General features: G+C 42.1%; 3 protein-coding genes across 18 annotated transcripts in view; 1 reads left to right on the top strand and 2 right to left on the bottom strand.

Annotated features, from left to right (window-relative positions):
* The window catches only part of LOC147831175 (uncharacterized), an 11,616-nt gene extending 6,198 nt beyond the window's left edge, over window positions 1–5,418 (bottom strand). For both annotated transcript variants that reach the window (XR_015525449.1, XM_087310221.1), the window contains exon 1: window positions 4,557–5,418. Coding sequence is in view for 1 of the 2 variants with exons in the window: in XM_087310221.1 (XP_087166347.1) it covers window positions 4,557–4,666 (110 nt within the window). In the remaining variant the exon portion in view is untranslated. The remainder of the gene's footprint in view (window positions 1–4,556) is intronic.
* twsg1b (twisted gastrulation BMP signaling modulator 1b) overlaps window positions 1–11,033 on the top strand; it is a 15,173-nt gene extending 4,140 nt beyond the window's left edge. For 2 of the 5 annotated variants that reach the window (XM_087308119.1, NM_153672.3), the window contains 1 exon segment: window positions 10,018–11,033. In XM_087308119.1, the coding sequence (XP_087164245.1) occupies window positions 10,018–10,199 (182 nt within the window). In that variant the 3' untranslated portion in view covers window positions 10,200–11,033. 5 annotated transcript variants of the gene reach the window in all.
* A 1,558-nt stretch (window positions 11,034–12,591) lies between these two features.
* Window positions 12,592–20,000, bottom strand: part of ppp4r1 (protein phosphatase 4, regulatory subunit 1) — a 22,949-nt gene continuing 15,540 nt past the window's right edge. Inside the window, exons 14-21 of one of the 11 annotated variants that reach the window (XR_015524338.1) lie at window positions 19,943–20,000; window positions 18,564–18,725; window positions 18,219–18,319; window positions 18,000–18,120; window positions 14,391–14,519; window positions 14,161–14,302; window positions 13,342–14,033; window positions 12,593–12,941 (exon numbers count right to left, since the gene is read on the bottom strand). The exon at window positions 19,943–20,000 is cut by the window's right edge and continues 128 nt beyond it. Coding sequence is in view for 2 of the 11 variants with exons in the window: in NM_200260.3 (NP_956554.2) it covers window positions 13,870–14,033; window positions 14,161–14,302; window positions 14,391–14,519; window positions 18,000–18,120; window positions 18,219–18,319; window positions 18,564–18,725; window positions 19,943–20,000 (877 nt within the window). In the remaining 9 variants the exon portion in view is untranslated. Of the gene's footprint in view, window positions 14,034–14,160; window positions 14,303–14,390; window positions 14,520–17,999; window positions 18,121–18,218; window positions 18,320–18,458; window positions 18,726–19,942 lie in introns of all 11 variants that reach the window. The other 10 variants (XR_015524337.1, XR_015524339.1, XR_015524340.1 and 7 more) reach the window with 10 other exon arrangements.

Raw genomic sequence — 20,000 nt, 5'->3', positions numbered from 1 at the left:
TTTTGACTTTTAAGGTCTCTTTATTACAAAAAACATTTTAGCTAAAAACAATTTAGCTAGTTAAAAAGTACATGACATCTTTAAAAAAAAACAAAAAAACATTTTTTTTTTTTTTTTTTTGCTGATACTTACAAATAAATATTTAGAACATTTTCAGAGTCAGCATGACAGATACACTGATTTACACCCCATTTGTAATTAAACATTGCCAGATCATTTACCATTTTGTAAAACCCATACTCAACATTAATGCGAGATTTTATTAGTCCTTTTAAAATTAAAAAAGCATCAGTTGAACCTTTGTCATTTAATTTACTTTTTCTTGACAGCCAAATTGCCATCTTTGCTTGCCCGAATAAAAAGTTTAATAGAACATGATGCTCTCTTCGATTTTTATTGTATTTAGGTCCATAAATAAACATTGCAGGTGTAAAGGCCTCTCCAAGGTTTTGGCACCATTCTTCTAGCTGATAAAATATTGGTTGTAGTCTTTTACAATTAAGGAATAAATGGAAAACAGTTTCTGGTTCTCCACAAAAAGGACAGCCCTCCCCTATCTGAGGATCAAGGCGCGCTCTATAACAGTTTGTAGCAACAATACAGTGTACAATCCTCCACTGCAAGTCTCCAGTTCTTTTTTCAATTGGAGGCTTATATAGAGATCTCCAACAGCCTTTTGGGGAGGCATTTGGTCCAATTGTCTCTTTCCATTTGGTCTCTCTCACACTCTGTAGTTGAAACAAATTTGAGGTTTTAACACACATCACATAGATTGATTTCTTTCCAGCAATGCTAAAAAGTCTTGGTTCTGGTGTTTTGAACGATAATAAACTGTTTTCTGTTTCTGACCAAGTTCTTGTGTTGGCTGATATAACCAGCTCTGGGAATGCAGGAATTGTATTCTCTTCATTGTTGGTTACTAATGACAAAATGTAATCCGATGGTAATGACTTGACTATCTGAGTCAACAATTTTCCTGTTGCCCGAACAGATCTCATTCCCAGTTTGGATGCTAGATCCTCGGCAGTAATCCAGCCATTCTCAGAAACAAAGTGTCCAATTTTAAATATATTTGCAGTCTTCAAAGCTTTTCTTAGAGCAAGTGAATTAAGAATGTCCAGATCAAGAGCAGGATTGTAAAGTAGGGGTTCTTCTCTTGACCACAGCCTTTTTACACCATTGTGCTCTCTAGAGAACCTAAAAAGAGTCCATGACCTCAACATTGACCTGTAAAAAGGTGTCAGTCCAGACAGGTCTAATTTATTAGTATCCATTAAAAACAAGTGGCGGTCTAGACCCATTTGTCCTGCTCTTCTCAGGATAGCACAGGCTACTCCGGCCCAGCTTACATTTTCTCCATACAAAAGTCTTTGGGTTGTTTGTAGTCGAAAAGCTTTTACTCTAGACATTATATCCACCAAACCTTGTCCTCCTTCCTGTAGGGGTAAATACAGGGTAGCTGCCTTCAACCAGTGTTGTCCCGTCCAAAAGAAATCTACCAGAAGCTGTTGAATTATCTTCACCATGTCCTCTGGGGGGTCCAATATCATCATTTTGTGCCACAATGAAGATGCGACTAAGTTATTGCAGACCAACACTCTCCCTCTGTAGGACAACTGGGGTATTAGCCATTTCCAGTGACACAAACGAGCACACACTTTTTCTTTTAAGCCCTCCCAATTCTTTTTCTTATATTCATCAGTTCCTAAAAATACTCCTAAATATTTAAAACCTTCTTTTCCCCACTTTAAACCACAAGGTAGTATAGGACTATTAAAATCTCGCCCACACCATAAGGCTTCACTTTTTTCCCAATTAACATTGGCTGACGATGCTTTACTATAGCACTCCAAAACTTCCTTTAAAACTCGAACATCCTCATTATTTCTGATTAAAACTGTGACATCATCTGCATATGCAGAAAGTTTAACAGTAGATTTAAAATCTAACGTTTTAATTTCCAGTCCTGTCAATTTTTCTCTTAGTTTGCAGAGCAATGGCTCAATGACCAGGCTGTAGAGCTGGCCAGAGAGAGGACACCCCTGTCTTATTCCTCTTTGCACCTTTACAGGAACACTTAAACCTCCAGCAACTTTAATCATGCATGTTGCTCCTTTATACAACAGTTGTATTTTTGAAATAAAACCATCACCAAATCCAAAAGCTCTTAAGGTGTCAAAAAGGAAAGTGTGGTCAACTCTGTCAAAGGCCTTTTCTTGATCTATTGACAAAAAACCCAGATCTAACTCATTGTATGAAACAACATCATAAGCATCCCGAATCAAATGCAGATTATCTGTAATAGATCTTTTCATTATACAATATGACTGATCTTTATGTATAATTGTATTTAAGGCAAGATTTAATCTATTTGACAAACATTTTGAAAAGATTTTGTAATCCGAACTTAAGATTGCAACAGGTCTCCAATTTTTTAAAAGAGTTAAGTCACCTTTTTTTGGGAGCAATGTTAAAACAGCTCTCTGACAACTCAAAGGTAGAACACCTTTGCAAACACATTCTTGTAGTACTTCAAATACATCTTTTCCTAATTCAGCCCAGAATGCCTTATAAAATTCAGCAGGCAGTCCATCCAACCCTGGTGTTCGTCCTGTGGAAAGCCCCATAACTGCAGCAGTGACTTCCTCAAAAGTAATATCAGCCTCAAGCAAAAGTTTAAGTTCTGGAGTTAAAACTGGGAGATCCTCCAAAAGAAGTCTCCTGCATTCCTCATTAGAAGGTTCAGAGGCATATAAATCAGAATAAAAATTTACAGCAAGTCTGCGCATTGTTATTGGGTCTGAAGTGTTGTGTCCATTATTATCTTTTAAAAAGTGCATCAGTTTTTCTTGTCCCGTTTTTCGTTCTAAACTAAAAAAAAAAGAAGAAGGTCCATCCATATCTCTTATTTTTAAAAAACGACTTCTTATCAGGGCTCCTTTAACCTTTTCATTTAAAAATGAACTCAACTTCTTCTTTTTCTCAGTCCATCTATCTTGAAGAGTCAGGGTATCATTTTCATTCATGCTCTTTTCAATGTCAATGATTTCATTTTCTAACCACTCTAAAGTTTTCTTTAAAACCAATGAGGAATGAGATGTATATTGCTGACAAAAACTACGGATATGAGCTTTCCCCACTTCCCACCATTCAATAATATTTTCAAAACAAGATTTTTCCATTTTCCAGGTCTCCCAAAAAACTTTAAAATTCTGGCAAAAAATTTTATCTTCAAGAAGTTTGACATTAAAATGCCAGTAATAACTCTTATGTTTTCTTTCTACCAGCATACAGTCAACTGTTATTAATTTATGATCTGAAAAACATATAGGGATAATTGATGCATTGGCAACCTTGTTTCTTCCAGTATGTGAAATATAAAATCTATCTAATCGAGCTCCAGACACTTTTCTATTACAAATTTTTATCCAAGTATATTGTTTCTCTAATGGGTTATGTTCTCTCCAAACATCAGAAAAGCAAAATTTTTTTATTATATTTTCTAAAAACGCAGCTGATTGTAAATGAGGTTCTTCTCCATTTCTGTCCTGAATAAAATTTAATGTGCAATTCCAATCTCCCCCTAATATAGCAATGTCACCCTCGTGTTGTTGTTTAAATATGTGCTCTAATTTAGTGAAGAACTGTATCCTGTCTGCTCCTCCATTAGGGGCATAAACATTTACAAAAAAGAAGAAGAAACCCATTATTTCAGCTCTTATAACCAATAACCTGCCAGGAATTTCTTCCTTTTTTGACAGGACTTTTACTTTTAATGTGGGGGAAAAAAGTACAGCCACTCCAGCACTTAGATTAGTTCCATGACTAAGGATTTTCTCCCCTTTCCACCATAATCCCCAATCAACCTCATTATCTATACAACTATGAGTTTCTTGTAGCATCACCACACTCAACTCTTTCAACTTAATTATTTCTGCAAGGTGACTCCTTTTTTCCCCATCTCTCATTCCATTTACATTAACTGATCCCACTCTCAAGACTTCCATGCATAAGGGAAAAAAGAGAGGAAAGAACAGATAGCAAAGAGAAAGAAATACCTTCATTTAGTATTTAGTTTTCCCCCTCACTTTCCCTGGCTTCTTTCCACTTCTTATATTAGTGATATGTTTTCTTAATCGAAACCGTTTCTGTTGTGACAGCACTTCCAGGCTGCTCACTTTTCTGGCCCGCATAACAGAAGAAATAAATTTTTCTGTATCAGGGAAATAATCACTAACTTCAACACCCACTTTTCCTTTAGTTTTGTCTAAGAAGGAATTAATTTGTTCAACAGTATACAAGCCATTATCATTTTCCGCTGCAGCATCTGACCACTGTTCCTCATCTCTTATACTATCATCCATACATTGTGACAAACCATCCAACTCATCAATCATACTGTCCCCTACACTTTCAGCTTGTGAGATTTCACATTCTTCTGCCATGCAATCAGTTGTATCATTATTCTCAGCAGTCTCACTAACATCAACAGACTCTGCAGGGTTGCTACAACCAGGTTGTTCTACGCTGGAAACTATAACTGAAGTTTCACTCACCTCTTGCTGTTCTTCTTCCCTTTGCTCGCCACCTCCCTGTGTCTGTTTATCTCCTGTTTGTATTTCCGTGTCATTTGTCCCGGTATTTGTATCAGTTGTTTGTTTTTCATCCTTATTTGGACAAAAAAAACGTTTGTGCCCAAAAATTCCGCACTGAAAGCACTTCATGCTTTCAGTACTAGCGAAAACCATGTAGGAATTATCCCCATGATTTACGCGAAAAGACGCATCTAATGTACGGTCCGGTGAATTCAAAAACATGTAAACTTGACGTCTAAACGAGAGAACATTTTTTAAAGCGACATTCTTACACCCAAGGGGGATCGTTCTAACAGGGCCTGCAATTTTCCCAAACCTTTGCAACTCTTTCGTAATCACTTCATCTGAAATAAAAGGCGGAACATTCGAGATCGTGATTTTTGTTGCAGGAGTGGACAGCGGGTTTACCCTTACAAACGTTTCTTTCACCCATATTCCACTCACAACCAGCTGATTAACTAAAGATTCCGATTTAAGGAATACAACAACAGCTTTGTTCATGCGGGAGGCCGAGAGAATATTCTCAAAGCCTACCTGTTCTCCAAAGATCAAAAGCAGCTCCTCCACTGTCACCCCCGGCTCTGGTACACACTTGCAACCGTTTCTGAGTGACAGTGAGGGCGTCCCTTGCTCGGGATCAGCCGCCATTGCGGCGTTTAATGTTGTTTAAACGTTATTTAGGTACAAAAATAACAAACATAAACTACAAAGAAAACGGGGGGGAAAAATAAATTAATTAAAGGGGGAAAAAAAGGTAAGAAAAGCCACGCTCTCCAAAAGACGCTCAGCTCCCGTTCACCCAAACGCACACCACGTGAGAGAGAGAGAGAGAGAGAGAGAGAGAGAGACAGAGAGAGAGAGAGAGAGAGACAGAGAGAGAGAGAGACAGAGAGACAGAGAGAGAGAGAGAGAGAGACAGAGAGAGAGAGAGAGACAGAGAGAGAGAGAGAGAGAGACAGAGACAGAGAGAGAGAGAGAGACAGAGAGACAGAGAGAGAGAGACAGAGAGAGAGAGACAGAGAGAGAGAGAGAGAGACAGAGAGAGAGAGAGAGAGAGAGACAGAGAGAGAGAGAGACAGAGAGAGAGAGAGAGAGAGACAGAGAGAGAGAGAGAGAGAGAGACAGAGACAGAGAGAGAGAGAGAGAGACAGAGACAGAGAGAGAGAGAGAGAGAGACAGAGACAGAGAGAGACAGAGAGAGAGATTTCTGACCATTGCCAAACAGTCCTCTACCTGAAGCAGTCATGTAACCAGCTCAATGTCCCTCCCCTTAATCAAAGAAAATTGTTCCCTTTAAAACCCAAACTCAGCTGGAGTCAGTCTGATGCAGAAATATTCAGAGAAAACATGTGCAGCTCTACAGTACACAAAATGATAAATCTCTTTATGTCCACAAATTACACACCAGATACTAATGGAATAAACTCTGCAACATCCAATCTTAATAACATATTTCAAACTTTGACTACTATATCTAACATCAAACAACAATTCAAATTTGGAAAAAACAAACAAAAAAATATAAAGTACATTTGGTTTGATAATGAGTGCAAAAATCTCAGAAGAGACCTTCGCCAGATTGCTAATAAAAAGCATAAAGCACCAGCTGATCAAACCCTAAGACTTGCATATTCACAATGTCTGAAAAATTATAAAAAGTTGATTTGCAACAAAAGAAATCAATATTATGAGGATAAAATTAATGAAATTAATGAATCAATAGACCAAAACCATTTTTGGAATCTCTTTAAAAAATTTGAAAGACCCCAAATGGAAACATCACTGCAATGTGGCACGGTCTGGAAGAATTATTTTAAAAAATTATACCAACAGCCAGAACTCAACCAGCCTCAAACTAAAACCAAGAGTAGACTAGACGATTTAAAGAAGACAATTAAAGATTACCAAAACCCATTAGACACAATTATATCAACAACAGAAATATCAGAACACATTAAACATCTGAAACTGAAGAAGGCTTGTGGACAGGACAACATCAGTAATGAAATGCTAAAACTCAGCAGCCCTGATATAATTCGGGCTCTTGCCAAACTATTCAACCTGATCCTATCCTCTGGTGACATCCCTGAGACATGGTCTGAAGGACTGATCACACCTATACATAAAAACGGAGATAAATTCGACCCCAATAATTATCGTGGCATTTGTGTTGGCAACAACTTAGCAAAACTATTTTGCAATATTATTAACAACCGGATAGTGACATTCATCACAAAACATAACATCCTAAACAAATCACAAATTGGCTTCTTACCAAAACAACGGACATCTGACCATATTTACTCCCTTCATACTTTAATAAATAAAAACATAAAAAACAAACAAAGAAAGATTTTCTCTTGTTTTGTTGATTTTAAAAAAGCTTTTGATTCTATTTGGCATGACGGACTATTATACAAATTGTTGCAAATTGGCATTGGTGGAAAAGTATATAGCATTATAGAAGCCATGTATAAGAAAAGTAAATGCGCTGTAAAAGTTGGAAATATGAGAACAGAGTTTGTCCAGCAGAGTCGAGGGGTGCGGCAGGGTTGCAGCCTGAGCCCAACCCTGTTTAACATCTACATTAATGATCTGGCAGACATTCTAGACGGCTCCGACTGCATCCCCGGCCTCACTCTGCTTGACTCTAAAGTAAAGTGCCTGCTGTATGCGGATGACCTGGTGCTGCTGTCTCCCACAGCAGAGGGTCTCCAACACAGCCTGACTCTGTTGGAGCAGTACTGTGAGGAATGGGCACTGACGGTCAACCTGGACAAAACCAAAGTCATGGTGTTCCAGAAGAAGGCCAGATCTCAGGGACACAAATATCAATTCACATACAGAGGAGAAACTCTAGAGCATTGTAGCAGTTACTCATACCTGGGCATCCAGATCTCTGCCTCTGGCGGCTTCAATCTCGCTGTCAAGACCCTGAGCGAGAGGGCTCGCAGAGCATTCTATGCCATAAAATCACGCTTTGGCCAATTACAGTTACCAACTAAAACATGGATTAAATTATATCACGCTATTATCAAACCTATATTACTATATGGGAGTGAAATTTGGGCACCAGTATTAAAATTAGAAAATTGGAATAAAAGTTTAATTGAACGAACACAATTAGAATTTGCTAAAAGCATATTACATATTCACAGAAACACGTCTAACATTGCCTGCAGGGCTGAACTGGGTTTATACCCGCTAAATTTAGAGATTCAGAAACGAGCTGTTCAGTTCTGGCTGCACCTGCATCAGTCGGACCCCCAGTCTGTCCAATATAAAGCCCTTCTGGCTAATGAAAAACCTACAGTGTCTCATCCTCTAAACACACTGGTATCTGAGCTACTGGAAAAAACACAGACCGAACCCGTCCCCAAACAAAACCTTCACAAACAAATTGACAAAACATTAAAATATAACTATGATGAAAAACTGAAAACTGAATTCAACCTCCAGACTAAACTTAAATGTTATTCGGCCCTAAATAGAACCACACAGTTGGCAAATTATTTATCATTAAAACAATTAAAAGAAAAGCACATTCTTTCTAAATATCGCCTCTGTGATCATGACCTAGAAATAGAAAAAGGCAGACATAAAAAATCCTGGACTCCTGAGGAAAAGAGAATATGTAAACAGTGTGACACAAACCAAATAGAGGATGAGACACACTTCCTTCTGTTCTGCCCCAAATACACCACGACTAGAGAAATATTTTCCCCCAATTTGAAACATTGATCAGTTCATTTTTTAATTTAAATGACTCAGAAAAACTTTACCATATACTCGGAGAGGACGAATTGACATTTGAACTGGCTGCAAAATATGTATACACCCTACACACCATAAGAAATGGTTAATGTAAATTTGTGTCTTATTTAAATAATTTAAACTTTTTACTATTATTATTATTTTATTTATCAAATGTATTTTTTCTTTTCTTTTTTTTTGTGTGTCATTATATCTTATTTGTATTACTATTAATTATTATTTTCAATGGTTTTAATATGTTTCATATTTGAAATGCTTTGGCAATACTGTATTTAATGTCATGCCAATAAAGCAACTTGAACTGAACTGAACTGAACTGACAGAGAGAGAGAGAGAGAGAGAGAGAGAGAGAGAGACAGAGGGAGAGAGAGCTCAGCAATACTGTGACTATATTGAGTTACTCTCTAAGTAAGTCACTGATGGTGTTAGCGGCGGTGCTTCTCACGGTCAGTCATGCCTCACGGTGCTTTTGAGTTGCTCTATCAGCACCTCAGGCTTGATCTCTGTCAGTCAGTGCAGACCCAAGACATGAGCAGAGCTGCAGGCCAGCGGTGCACGCAGTGACTGACTCTGGTTGTGGATCTGTTTTGTCAGTGGATCATGGGGATTCAGTATTCTGATGTGGGCTTTTCATCAGTAAAGTGAGATGTTCTGGCTGTTAGCTGAAGCACAATAACACTGGTTTGGTCTGTAATGAGATGACTTTATGAGCTGGCTGCAGTATTTTGCTTGTGTCCTGATGAACATGAGCTGACGGTGATCATCATGGACATGGCGCTGTTCTGTTGCTCCTGGATCTTCCAGCTGCTGTTGATGCTGTAGAGGACAGCCGTTTCTCCTTCACTGCTCTGTGCTGGGGTTTAGGGTATCGCTGTGGAACGCTCTCAGTCATATTTACCTGACAGAAGCGTCTCTGTTCGCCGCGGGGAGTGTGTGTCCTCGTCAGCACCTCTCTCATGTGGAGGAGCTCAAGGTGTCACTCTGGCTCCTGTTCTGTTCTCCTTATATCTGCTTGTGTGTGTGTAGAAGTTGGGCATGTCAGAGGTCAGCGCACTTCAACTCATTCAACAGCCGACAAGCTCAAACTCTTCCCCACATGAGGAAAAACATTCAACATATCAAGAAAAACAAGATGATGAGCAGCATTCCTGATAGATGACCTGTATACAGATGCTGCTGTTCTGCATCTGAGCGGACTCTACAGGAGACAGCTGACGGTGTTAAACACAACACTGATCAAAACAACGATGATGATCATAATTTAATGGCAGACAGTAGGATTTGACTGTAGTGACTCTGTTCATCTGTAAATCTCGCTGTGCTGGATTTTTCCGTCAGCAGTGCTGCTTTAACGCGGCTGTGTTCAGTAACTCTGACCATTCAGCGGAGGGATATGGAGCTGCTCTAAACCTGCTGGAACTACTTTAGCTGACATTAACCAATCAGCTGAGAGTGAGCAGCAGCCAATCAGAGAGCAGCGTTCAGCTGGATAATTATCTGCAAGTGTCTCTGACGTCTGCAGTGTGTCTTTATTATCCATATTCCACAATCATCTGCATATTTCTGCCTCCAGCGTGACCTGTGAAATGCAGCTGTGTGTGTGTGTGTGTGACACTGACCCTCTGTTCTGTGTGTGTGTGTGTTTCAGATAAGCAGTGTACAGTGGTGTACTTTGACGAGTGTGTGTCCATCCGCCAGTGTAAGCAGTACTGTGAGTCTATGGGGGGCTCCAAGTACCGCTGGTTCCACAACGCCTGCTGCCAGTGTATCGGGCCCGAGTGTGTGGACTACGGCAGCAAGAGCGTCCGCTGCCTCAACTGCCTCTACTGACACACACTTTCCATCCGGTGTGTGTGTGTGTGTGTGTGTGTGTGTTTCAGTGTTTCTGCTGGACTGTGTGTGTCTTTATGAAGACGCGGTGCTAGCTGCTCTGGGCAGCATGTAAATAGTTCCAATCCTCAGCTGTGTGTTTTAGAAGTGTGTGTGTGTGTGTGTGTGTGTGTGTGTGTGTGTGTGTGTGTGAGAGAGAGAGTGAGAGAGAGAATGCAAGTAATCATAGGTACTAGTTTTCTCCCAAAAAAAAAAAAAATTTTTTGTAGGTGTGTGTGTGTGCGCGCTCGTCAGTACTGCTGCCCTTCCTGCAGTGTGTCTCATTACTGATGGACTTTGCTGTAGTTGTGTGAGTGTGTGTGTGTGTGTGTGTGTGTGTGTGTCACAGGTGTCCCAGTTTCAGCACAAAGAGCTCATTTATGTCCATCAGCGCTGACTGAAGCTTATCCAGCACACACACACACACACACACTCTGCCTGCTCATCATCTCTGAGTGAGCGTGATTTAACTCACACACACACTGCCGGTTCTCCAGCGAGGGTTAAAGCTCTTCATCTTCCAGTGTTGATGGCCAAATCTTCATCATTTCTTCACTTCTGTTCAACACACACACACACACACACACACACACACAGCATTCTTCATTGGTGTTGAACAGAGACTCGCAGGTTTGCAGGATGGAGAAGTGAGCTGACCTGTCTGTAACAGTAGTGAACGCTTCAGTGACGATGATGAGGATGATGATGGTTTGCTGAACTGGCTGATGAAGATCTTCCTGTAAATAATCCCTCACAGCCTCAATAAAGGCTTCTCCAGCTTGATCTTGCACATGAGTTCAGTCTTCTGTCTTTATTTGTGAGCATCATCAGAGTGTCTGTCTGATCCTCCTGTCCTTCATCTTCCCTCCAGAATCAGAGAGAGAGAGAGAGGAGAGAGAGAGAGAGAGAGAGATAGAGAGAGAGAGAGAGAGAGAGAGTGTGTGTGTGTGTGTGTGTCTGTCTTCACTGTTCTCAGAGCAGTTGTGGGCTGTTAGATGATGTCCATCACTGATCATCTCCTGCTCTGGTATCAGTGCAGAGCAGCTCTGAGTCTCTCTGTGTGATGATGATGATGATGATGATGATGGGTTCAGCTCAGTTTCACAGTGTTCAGGTGTTCTCTGTGGATTTCTCCAGCACTCTCCACGACAGTTGCAGACAGTAAGATGTGGAACACACACATGCAGTGTCAGACAGCGCAGTGATGCAGTGTGTGTAACTCTACTGTAACTGGCTGTGCTGCAGTGTATAGAGCTGCTGTCTGGAGCACCAACATCTGACTTCAGCACTGGAAACAGTCCAGAGTGACCTGATCATGAACACAGGACGCAGCCTTTCACTGCTGTTCATGAGCCATGGTGTGAGGACTCTGGACCACACCGACACAGATCAGCCGGGTTCTGCAGATTGTTGTGAGAAATGCACTGAGAACAACTGGAAATATAGACACGCTTCAAACCAAGCCAGACTGGATGAAAATGACCAACAGCGCGTGACTCCGAGTCTTCCTGTGGCCTCATCTGCCTGTTTCAGCAAATCAAATAACTCTGAGTTAAAAAAGAAAAGTAAATGTGATGATCAGGCGTTCTCCAGTGTTGCTGATTTCCCTGATGGGGAATTTTGACTGTTGATCATCAGTTGCACTGCAAAATATACAGACATATACCTTCATTACTGGCCTATATATGGAGTATAGTGTGTGTGTGTGTGTGTGTGTGTGTGTGTGTGTGTGTGTGTGTGTGTGTGTAAGAGAGATGTTTGCACACTTATCTTGATGTGTCTGAGAAACAGAATAATCCTCTCAGCTGTCAGATTACAGTGAGTGTATTTACACACACACACACACACACACACACACACACACACACACACACACACACACACACACACACTAGTCTGCTGTTTTACTCTACTAACTCCACATTACAGATATTTTCCAGTTGTTTTGCCCCAGATTTCAGAACTCTGGTGTCGATCTTCAACACTAAACTCACAATAATCGACTCATTTACAAAACTCTGAACTCTTTCTTCAAATGCTGGGAAACGACACACACACACACTCACACGTCTGCAGACACAACATCACTGTCAGTCTTTTATATGGAATAAAATCACTGTCAAATTATTTATGACTGATTTTATTCCATCATTTTACAACATAAATCACAAAACACCAAAACTGAAAGGAAGACCCCTCGAGACCTGCGTTTGAGTCTCCTAAATCTCTGGAGATCTTGGAGAAAGTGTGAAGATGATCAGATGAATGCTGATTCATAAATGTGTAATATTGAAAACACACCAGCGTGTGTGTGTGTGTGGTGAAGTGTGAGTGAGAACACCTCCAGACACAGATCAGTGTTTAATGTAAAGTTTATTGTGGACCGTTAAGAGAATCAGATCAGATCAGCTACTGATGACCCAAAACAGAGGAGTATATACAGAAGAGGAGGAGGACAGAGGTAAAACAGCACGCTGCAGCTCACACACACTGGCGGAGGTCACATTCACAACGTTAAAAACCAGTTCATACACACACACACACACGCGCACAGCACTACAACAATGTGCTGCAGCGCAACATTAAAACAGCCCTTCAGATCATTCACATACACACACACACACACACACACACACACACATACACACACACACACACACACACACACACACACACACACACCGCTAACCAGGAGCCAAGTCCCTGTAACCAGTCAAATAACCCATTTGAGTATGACCAGATTGAACTAACCCAGCGCCGGTTGACCCACACTAGCATGAAGCGGTGGGTTCTGCTGGTGTGGGTTAACCAGCTCTAGACTAGTTCACCACAGCTGCTGAACCCAGCAGAGTATTACCAGACCTAAACTGACTGAGAGCTGGTTAACCCACCTGACTATTACCAGATGAGTGACCCAGAGCTGGTTAACCCATTCTAGAGTTACAACCCCCCCCAACTATCATGACACTAAACTAACCCAGTGGTTAATTACGGTAGCTGGATAACCCACCTGACTGATACCAGACACACACAACTAACCCAGAGCTGGTTAACCTACTCAAGTATTACCACAGTAAGTTAACCCATCTGGTTATTGCCCTACACAGCAAACCCAGAGCTGGTTAACCCACCCGTTTATTACCAGACGAGTGACCCAGAACTGGTTAACCCACCCAAGTATTACCAAACACCATGAGCCCAGTGGTTAACCAACCCTAGGATTACCATAGCTGGTTAAAGCACCCCAGACACCGCTAACCCAGAACCCTTTAACCCATCCTGACCTGTTAATTCAGACCTGATTAACCCACATGAGCAGAACAAAATAACCCAGCCTAGCATTACCTGACCCAGCTAACCCAGAGCTAGTTAACCCAGCTCAGCCTGTTAACTAGAGCACCAACAGCCCAATGTGGCCACACACACTCAGCACTACCAGAGCCTGTTGACCCAGTGGGTGGTGGGTCAGTCTGCTGCTGCAGCTCTTCAAGTATGATGTGTGTGTGTGTGTGTGTGTGTGTTTAAGGAAGACGTGTTTAAGGCTCCTGTGGCGAAATCAAGACAGAACGACACCGATCCCGCGGGCCCCGCAGTGAGGTGCATTCTGGGAAGGTCCTGGTCAGTCATGTGATCAGTATGTGGAGGAGGTGGTGCTCATGGCGTCCTCGTTCAGACGGGTGTTTGCCGGATGCACACTGGCGAAATATTTCACATCCTTATCCACGTCCGTCTGCAGCGACAGCAGTGTGTGCTCCAGCGCCTCCTGCTGACCGGGAGACGAGCTCACCAGATACTCTGAGGGAGACACGCACGCGCACACACACACACACACACACACGCACGCATTATTCAGCTAGCAAAATAAACACTGTGTGTGTGATTCCAGTCTGCTTGAAATTAAAATGTACACACACACACACACCTCGCTCCAGCAGGGTCTGGCGCAGGGTTTTGGCCAGCAGCACTCGTACATTAGGGACCGGATCAGACGCCAGCCGGAGGAGAGGAGGAAGAAGATGCTCCGAGAACTGATCCAGAGTCAGACACTCCTCCTCTATGGAGAGCTGCACACACACACACACACACACACACACATCAGCAGGATGAAGACGCTGAGGACGATGAGCATGAGGAGGATGAAGAGCAGCTCACCTGACAGACGAAGGCGAACGCCTGCCGACTGGACCACTTCTGAGAGTGACAGAACTTCTCCACCAGCTCCGACAGGAAACACACCAGCAGAGACGAACACGACGACAACTTCCTGATGATCTCGCTCACCTGACCAACACACACACACACACACACATTCAGAAGGACTCACTCACGAGTCAAATGATCAGAGTGATTCATTCAGGTCGACTCACTCATGAGTCAAATGCTTGACATTGATTCATTCACAATGATTCAATTATGATTCAGATGAATGACAGTGTGATTATCTGAGTCATGAGAGAGTTTTGGGATTCATTCAGAGTGACTCCCTCAAGAGTCAAATAATCCAGATGATTCATTCAGAGTGACTCCGTCATGAGTCAAATAATCCAGATGATTCATTCAGAGTGACTCCCTCAAGAGTCAAATAATCCAGATGATTCATTCAGAGTGACTCCGTCATGAGTCAAATAATCCAGATGATTCATTCAGAATTGATCATTCATATGATTTGAAGAACTCATTTCTGACTGGAGTAATTGACAGGTTCAGGCTCAGGGGTCTGAGGTGATTTTGGGGCGTCTGAGATGTTTCGACATGCCCTGTCATGTGTGCTTATTTCAGCTGCTTCTCTCACAGTGCTGGCCAGTGTGTGTGTGTGTGTGTTTTGGATTCAGCATTACTGTGCTACAATAATATGTGAGAAACATTGATGAACGTGCTGGCGTGTGTTTTTATTTTGCATGTAAGTTTTGTAGAAAGGAATGAAGCTGAAATAAGGTCCAGAAAACCCTCTGACTGTGCCTGAACAAGACTGATAACTGTACTGTTTTCTTTGAGAGGTCAGCATCGTGTTCACATCATTGTGCAGGGAATACTCCAGCCAGTTAGTCTGCTGACTCAGTCTTGTTCAGGCACAGTCAGAGGGTTTTCTGGACCTTATTTCAGCTTCATTCCTTTCTACAAAACTTACATGCAAAATTACAGCTTAAGCTTGTTTTGGGTGATCTCAGCCGTATGAGTGACAACGGTCATGAATAATTCACACCTGGAGAGACTGAAGACGCCCCCCCGCTCACCCATCAAGGCTATTGTAAAGCAATGTCCATCTGCAGAAGCTGAATGCCTGCTGTAGTACTGTATGACCATGCACACACTCTGGTAAACAATAGACCGTGCTCAGCATATATGCGTACACACACCCCTCACACATCTCTCTTTTACACTGATGTTCAATAGGAAGCTCTACAGTATTAGTGCATATACATTAATCAGCACTGAAGCCAAATCTGGAGCTCATCTAACAAAAAAACTTACAATAAAGCAAAAACACAAGTACAGCCACATTCATATGCTATAGAGAAATATTAAATACAAATAACCAAGAGGAAAAATCAAGAGAAGCAAAACATTGAAGAATGAGTTGACATTTTGTAGGTTGTAGTTTATTTTTGCAATGTTCAGCTTGAAATTAATCGTATTCTCTTTCAATTACTCAACATGTTTGGGGACTAAAATGTTATTTTCATAAATATATCTGTTTAATAAATCTGTTTTGTTTAAATGCACCAAAATACACTGCCTATATTCACCAAGTAATGGAGGAACATACTCATTTTCTAACGGGCTTTACTCCATTATGCTGAGCACTGTATGTGCACTTATATATGTATATAAATATGTGTGTGTGTGTGTGCATGCTGTGTATGTATATACATATATATGAATTGAAGAGCTTTATATATATTTTGGTGCTCTTCTGCTGCTGTAGCCCATTGACCTGCAGCAGATCCTCTTGACCATGTCTACATGCTGAAATGCAGAGAGCTGCTGCCATGTGATTGGCTGATTAGACATGTGCATTATCAGCAGTTGGACAGGTGTACCTAATAAAGTGGCCAGTGAGTGTAAATCATTCTACATGATGAAAGCATTGCAGAATCACCACATTAAAAACTAAGACTAAAACTATTGCTCAAAACAAAGATTTACCTGAAATACAACAAAAAACTTCATAATAAATGAATAACTTAAACTAAACTCTCAACAGGCACTGAAAACACTGAGCAGGATGAGGAATAATCAGTTGAATACAGGACTCATTCTGTGTGTGAATGTGAGCTGCGGCAAATAGTTGCAGTCTAACTATCTGGAGAAGACGCCTCAAAGCCTTCTTCCACCCCTGGGGTAAATCCAGATCGACTCACTCACGAGTCAAATAATGGACTGAATAATCCAGAAAGACTCGCTCACTCTAAATCAACAGAGCGATTCCCTAAGAACAGCTCAATCAGAATGACTTGGTCATGAATAAATCCACAAACAATCAATAATTCACTCAGGATTGAGCCATTCTGGATGAATCCTGACTCAAATAATCAAGAGTGATTCATCCAGAATAACTCACTCATGAATCAAATAATGAACAGACTGCATGATTCATTTAGAATGACTCAAATCAAACAATTCAGAGTGATTCACCCAAAATGACTCATTCTCTCTGCAGTTTTTCAATTATTTGAGCTATTCTGAACGAATCGCCATTGATTACTCGAGTCATTCTGGATGAATCAATGTCGATTATTCGAGTCATTCTGGATGAATCACTGTCGATTATTCGAGTCATTCCGGATGAAGCGCTGTCGATTATTCGAGTCATTCCGGATGAAGCGCTGTCGATTATTCGAGTCATTCTGGATGAAGCGCTGTCGTTTATTCGAGTCATTCTGGATGAAGCGCTGTCGTTTATTCGAGTCATTCTGGATGAATCACTGTTGATTATTTGAGTCATTCTGGATGAATCACTGTCGATTATTCGAGTCATTCTGGATGAAGCGCTGTCGATTATTCGAGTCATTCCGGATGAAGCGCTGTCGATTATTCGAGTCATTCCGGATGAAGCGCTGTCGATTATTCGAGTCATTCTGGATGAAGCGCTGTCGTTTATTCGAGTCATTCTGGATGAATCACTGTCGATTATTTGAGTCATTCTGGATGAATCACTGTCGATTATTCGAGTCATTCAGGATGAAGCACTGTCGATTATTCGAGTCATTCTGGATGAAGCGCTGTCGATTATTCGAGTCATTCTGGATGAAGCGCTGTCGATTATTCGAGTCATTCTGGATGAAGCGCTGTCGATTATTCGAGTCATTCTGGATGAAGCGCTGTCGATTATTCGAGTCATTCTGGATGAAGCGCTGTCGATTATTCGAGTCATTCTGGATGAAGCGCTGTCGATTATTCGAGTCATTCTGGATGAAGCGCTGTCGATTATTCGAGTCATTCTGGATGAAGCGCTGTCGATTATTCGAGTCATTCTGGATGAAGCGCTGTCGATTATTCGAGTCATTCTGGATGAATCACTGTCGATTATTCGAGAGCTTTAGAATAGACCAGTGCACCTTGAGTGATCAGTTTATTCAGAATGACTCACTCATCTACAGTCTGCTGATGTTGACTCACTAAACGACTCACTCATGACTCATGTAATCAGGATGAATCACTCATTCTGAACAACTCCTGATTCAAATAATCAACAAGCAATGGTGAAAGACAAAACAGAGATGAGTGTGTGTGTGTGTGTGTGTGTGTGTGTGCACGTACCAGTCTGTAGGATGTCCAGCGTACGGATGAGACTCGGTCAGTGCAGAGACAGAAGGCCAGCGGTCGGAGATAATCGTGGACGTCCTGAGCACTGTACAACTCCAGCAACAACACCAACTGCCTGCACACACACACACACACACACACACTCCAGTGAGGCACTCCACAAGAGAGGTGTACTCATTCAGCTGTGTGTGTGTGTGTGTGAGAGAGGCGTACTCGGCCAGCTCAGAGCGAAACCTCCAGTTCCGACTGTTGTCCGTCACCAGAAACTCCTGCAGCTGATACAGATACTTCCTGCGCGTGTCCGGATGCAGCAACTGCAGGACACACACACACACACACACACACACACACACGCGCACACACACACGCGCACACACACACACGCACGCACACACACACACGCACACACACACGCGCACACGCACACATACACACGCACACAAACACATGCACACAAACACACACACACAATATCAGCATTCAAAAAGATCATCCAGATATACACACAAACATGCACCATTACTATTCAGAAACACACACACACACACACACACACACCTTGAGGAAGTCGTAGAGGTGTTTGAGGACGCCGATGCGCACCTCGTCTAGATCCTTCAGGAAGCTGTTGAAGACGGGCAGCAGGTGCGCCGCGGTCAGCTGATCTCCCAGAATACCTGCCAGCTCATGAAGGGAGAAGGCCAGAGTCCGCCGCACCTTCCACTGCACACACACACACACTTATTATTTTCAGATGAGGAATACACACTCACCGGCCACTTTATTAGGTACACCTTAATAGTTCTGGGTTGGACTCCAGAACTGCCTTGATCCTTCATGTCAGAGATTCATCAAGCTGCTGGAAATATTCCTCAGAGATTTTGCTCCATGTTGTCATGATAGCATCACACAGTTGCTGCAGATTTGTCGGCTGCACATCCATGATGCCAATCTCCCGTTCCACCACATCCCAAAGCTGCTCTATTGGATTGAGCTCTGGTGACTGTGGAGGCCATTTGAGTACAGTGAACTCATCGTCATGTTCAAGAAAGCAGTCTGAGATGATTGAGCTTTATGACATGCTGCGTTATCCTGCTGGAAGTAGCCATCAGAAGATGGAGACACTGTGCTCATAAAGGGATGGACATGGTCAGCAGCAATACTCAGGTAGGCTGTGGCGTTGATGCTCAATTGGTACTAATGGACCCAAAGAAAATCTCCCCCACACCATTACACCACCACCACCAGCCTGAACCGCTGATACAAGGCAGAATGATCCATGCTTTCATGTTGTCTGAGCCGAGCATCAGAATGTGTCAGCAGAAATGGAGACTCATCAGAGCAGCAACGTTTCTCCAATCTACTATTGTCCAGTTTTGGTGAGTCTGTGTGAATTGTAGCCTCAGTTTCCTGTTCTTAGCTGACAGGAGCGGCACCCGGTGTGCTCTTCTGCTGCTGGAGCTCTTTAAACTGCAGCAGATCCTCTTGACCATGTCTACATGCTGAAATGCAGAGAGCTGCTGCCATGTGATTGGCTGATTAGACATGTGCATTAGCAGCAGTTGGACAGGTGTACCTAATAAAGTGGCCAGTGAGTGTGAATCATTCTACATGATGAAAGCATTGCAGAATCACCACATTAAAAACTAAGACTAAAACTATTGCTCAAAACAAACATTTACCTGAAATACAACAAAAAAACTTCACAATAAATGAATAACTTAAACTAAACTCTCAACAGGCACTGAAAACACTGAGCAGGATGAGGAATAATCAGTTGAATACAGGACTCATTCTGTGTGTGAATGTGAGCTGCGGCTGAACACCTGTAGGTGGCGCCAAACAGCAGTCAACAAATGCATCTGTACGAATCTACAGCATGTTCTCTAACACTTACAGTGTGTGCATGGTTACCCACACACACATACACACACACACACCTGCATGTCGGAGGCCAGCGTCTCGTAGGTGTCGCGCAGGCAGTGCCAGTTGTGGCGT

Source organism: Danio rerio, chromosome 24 (assembly GCF_052040795.2).
Source record: "Danio rerio strain M-AB ecotype USA chromosome 24, GRCz13ab, whole genome shotgun sequence".
Lineage (NCBI taxonomy): Eukaryota > Metazoa > Chordata > Actinopteri > Cypriniformes > Danionidae > Danio > Danio rerio.
The sequence above is the reverse complement of the archived record's forward strand: the minus strand, read 5'-3'. Positions and strand labels throughout refer to the sequence as shown.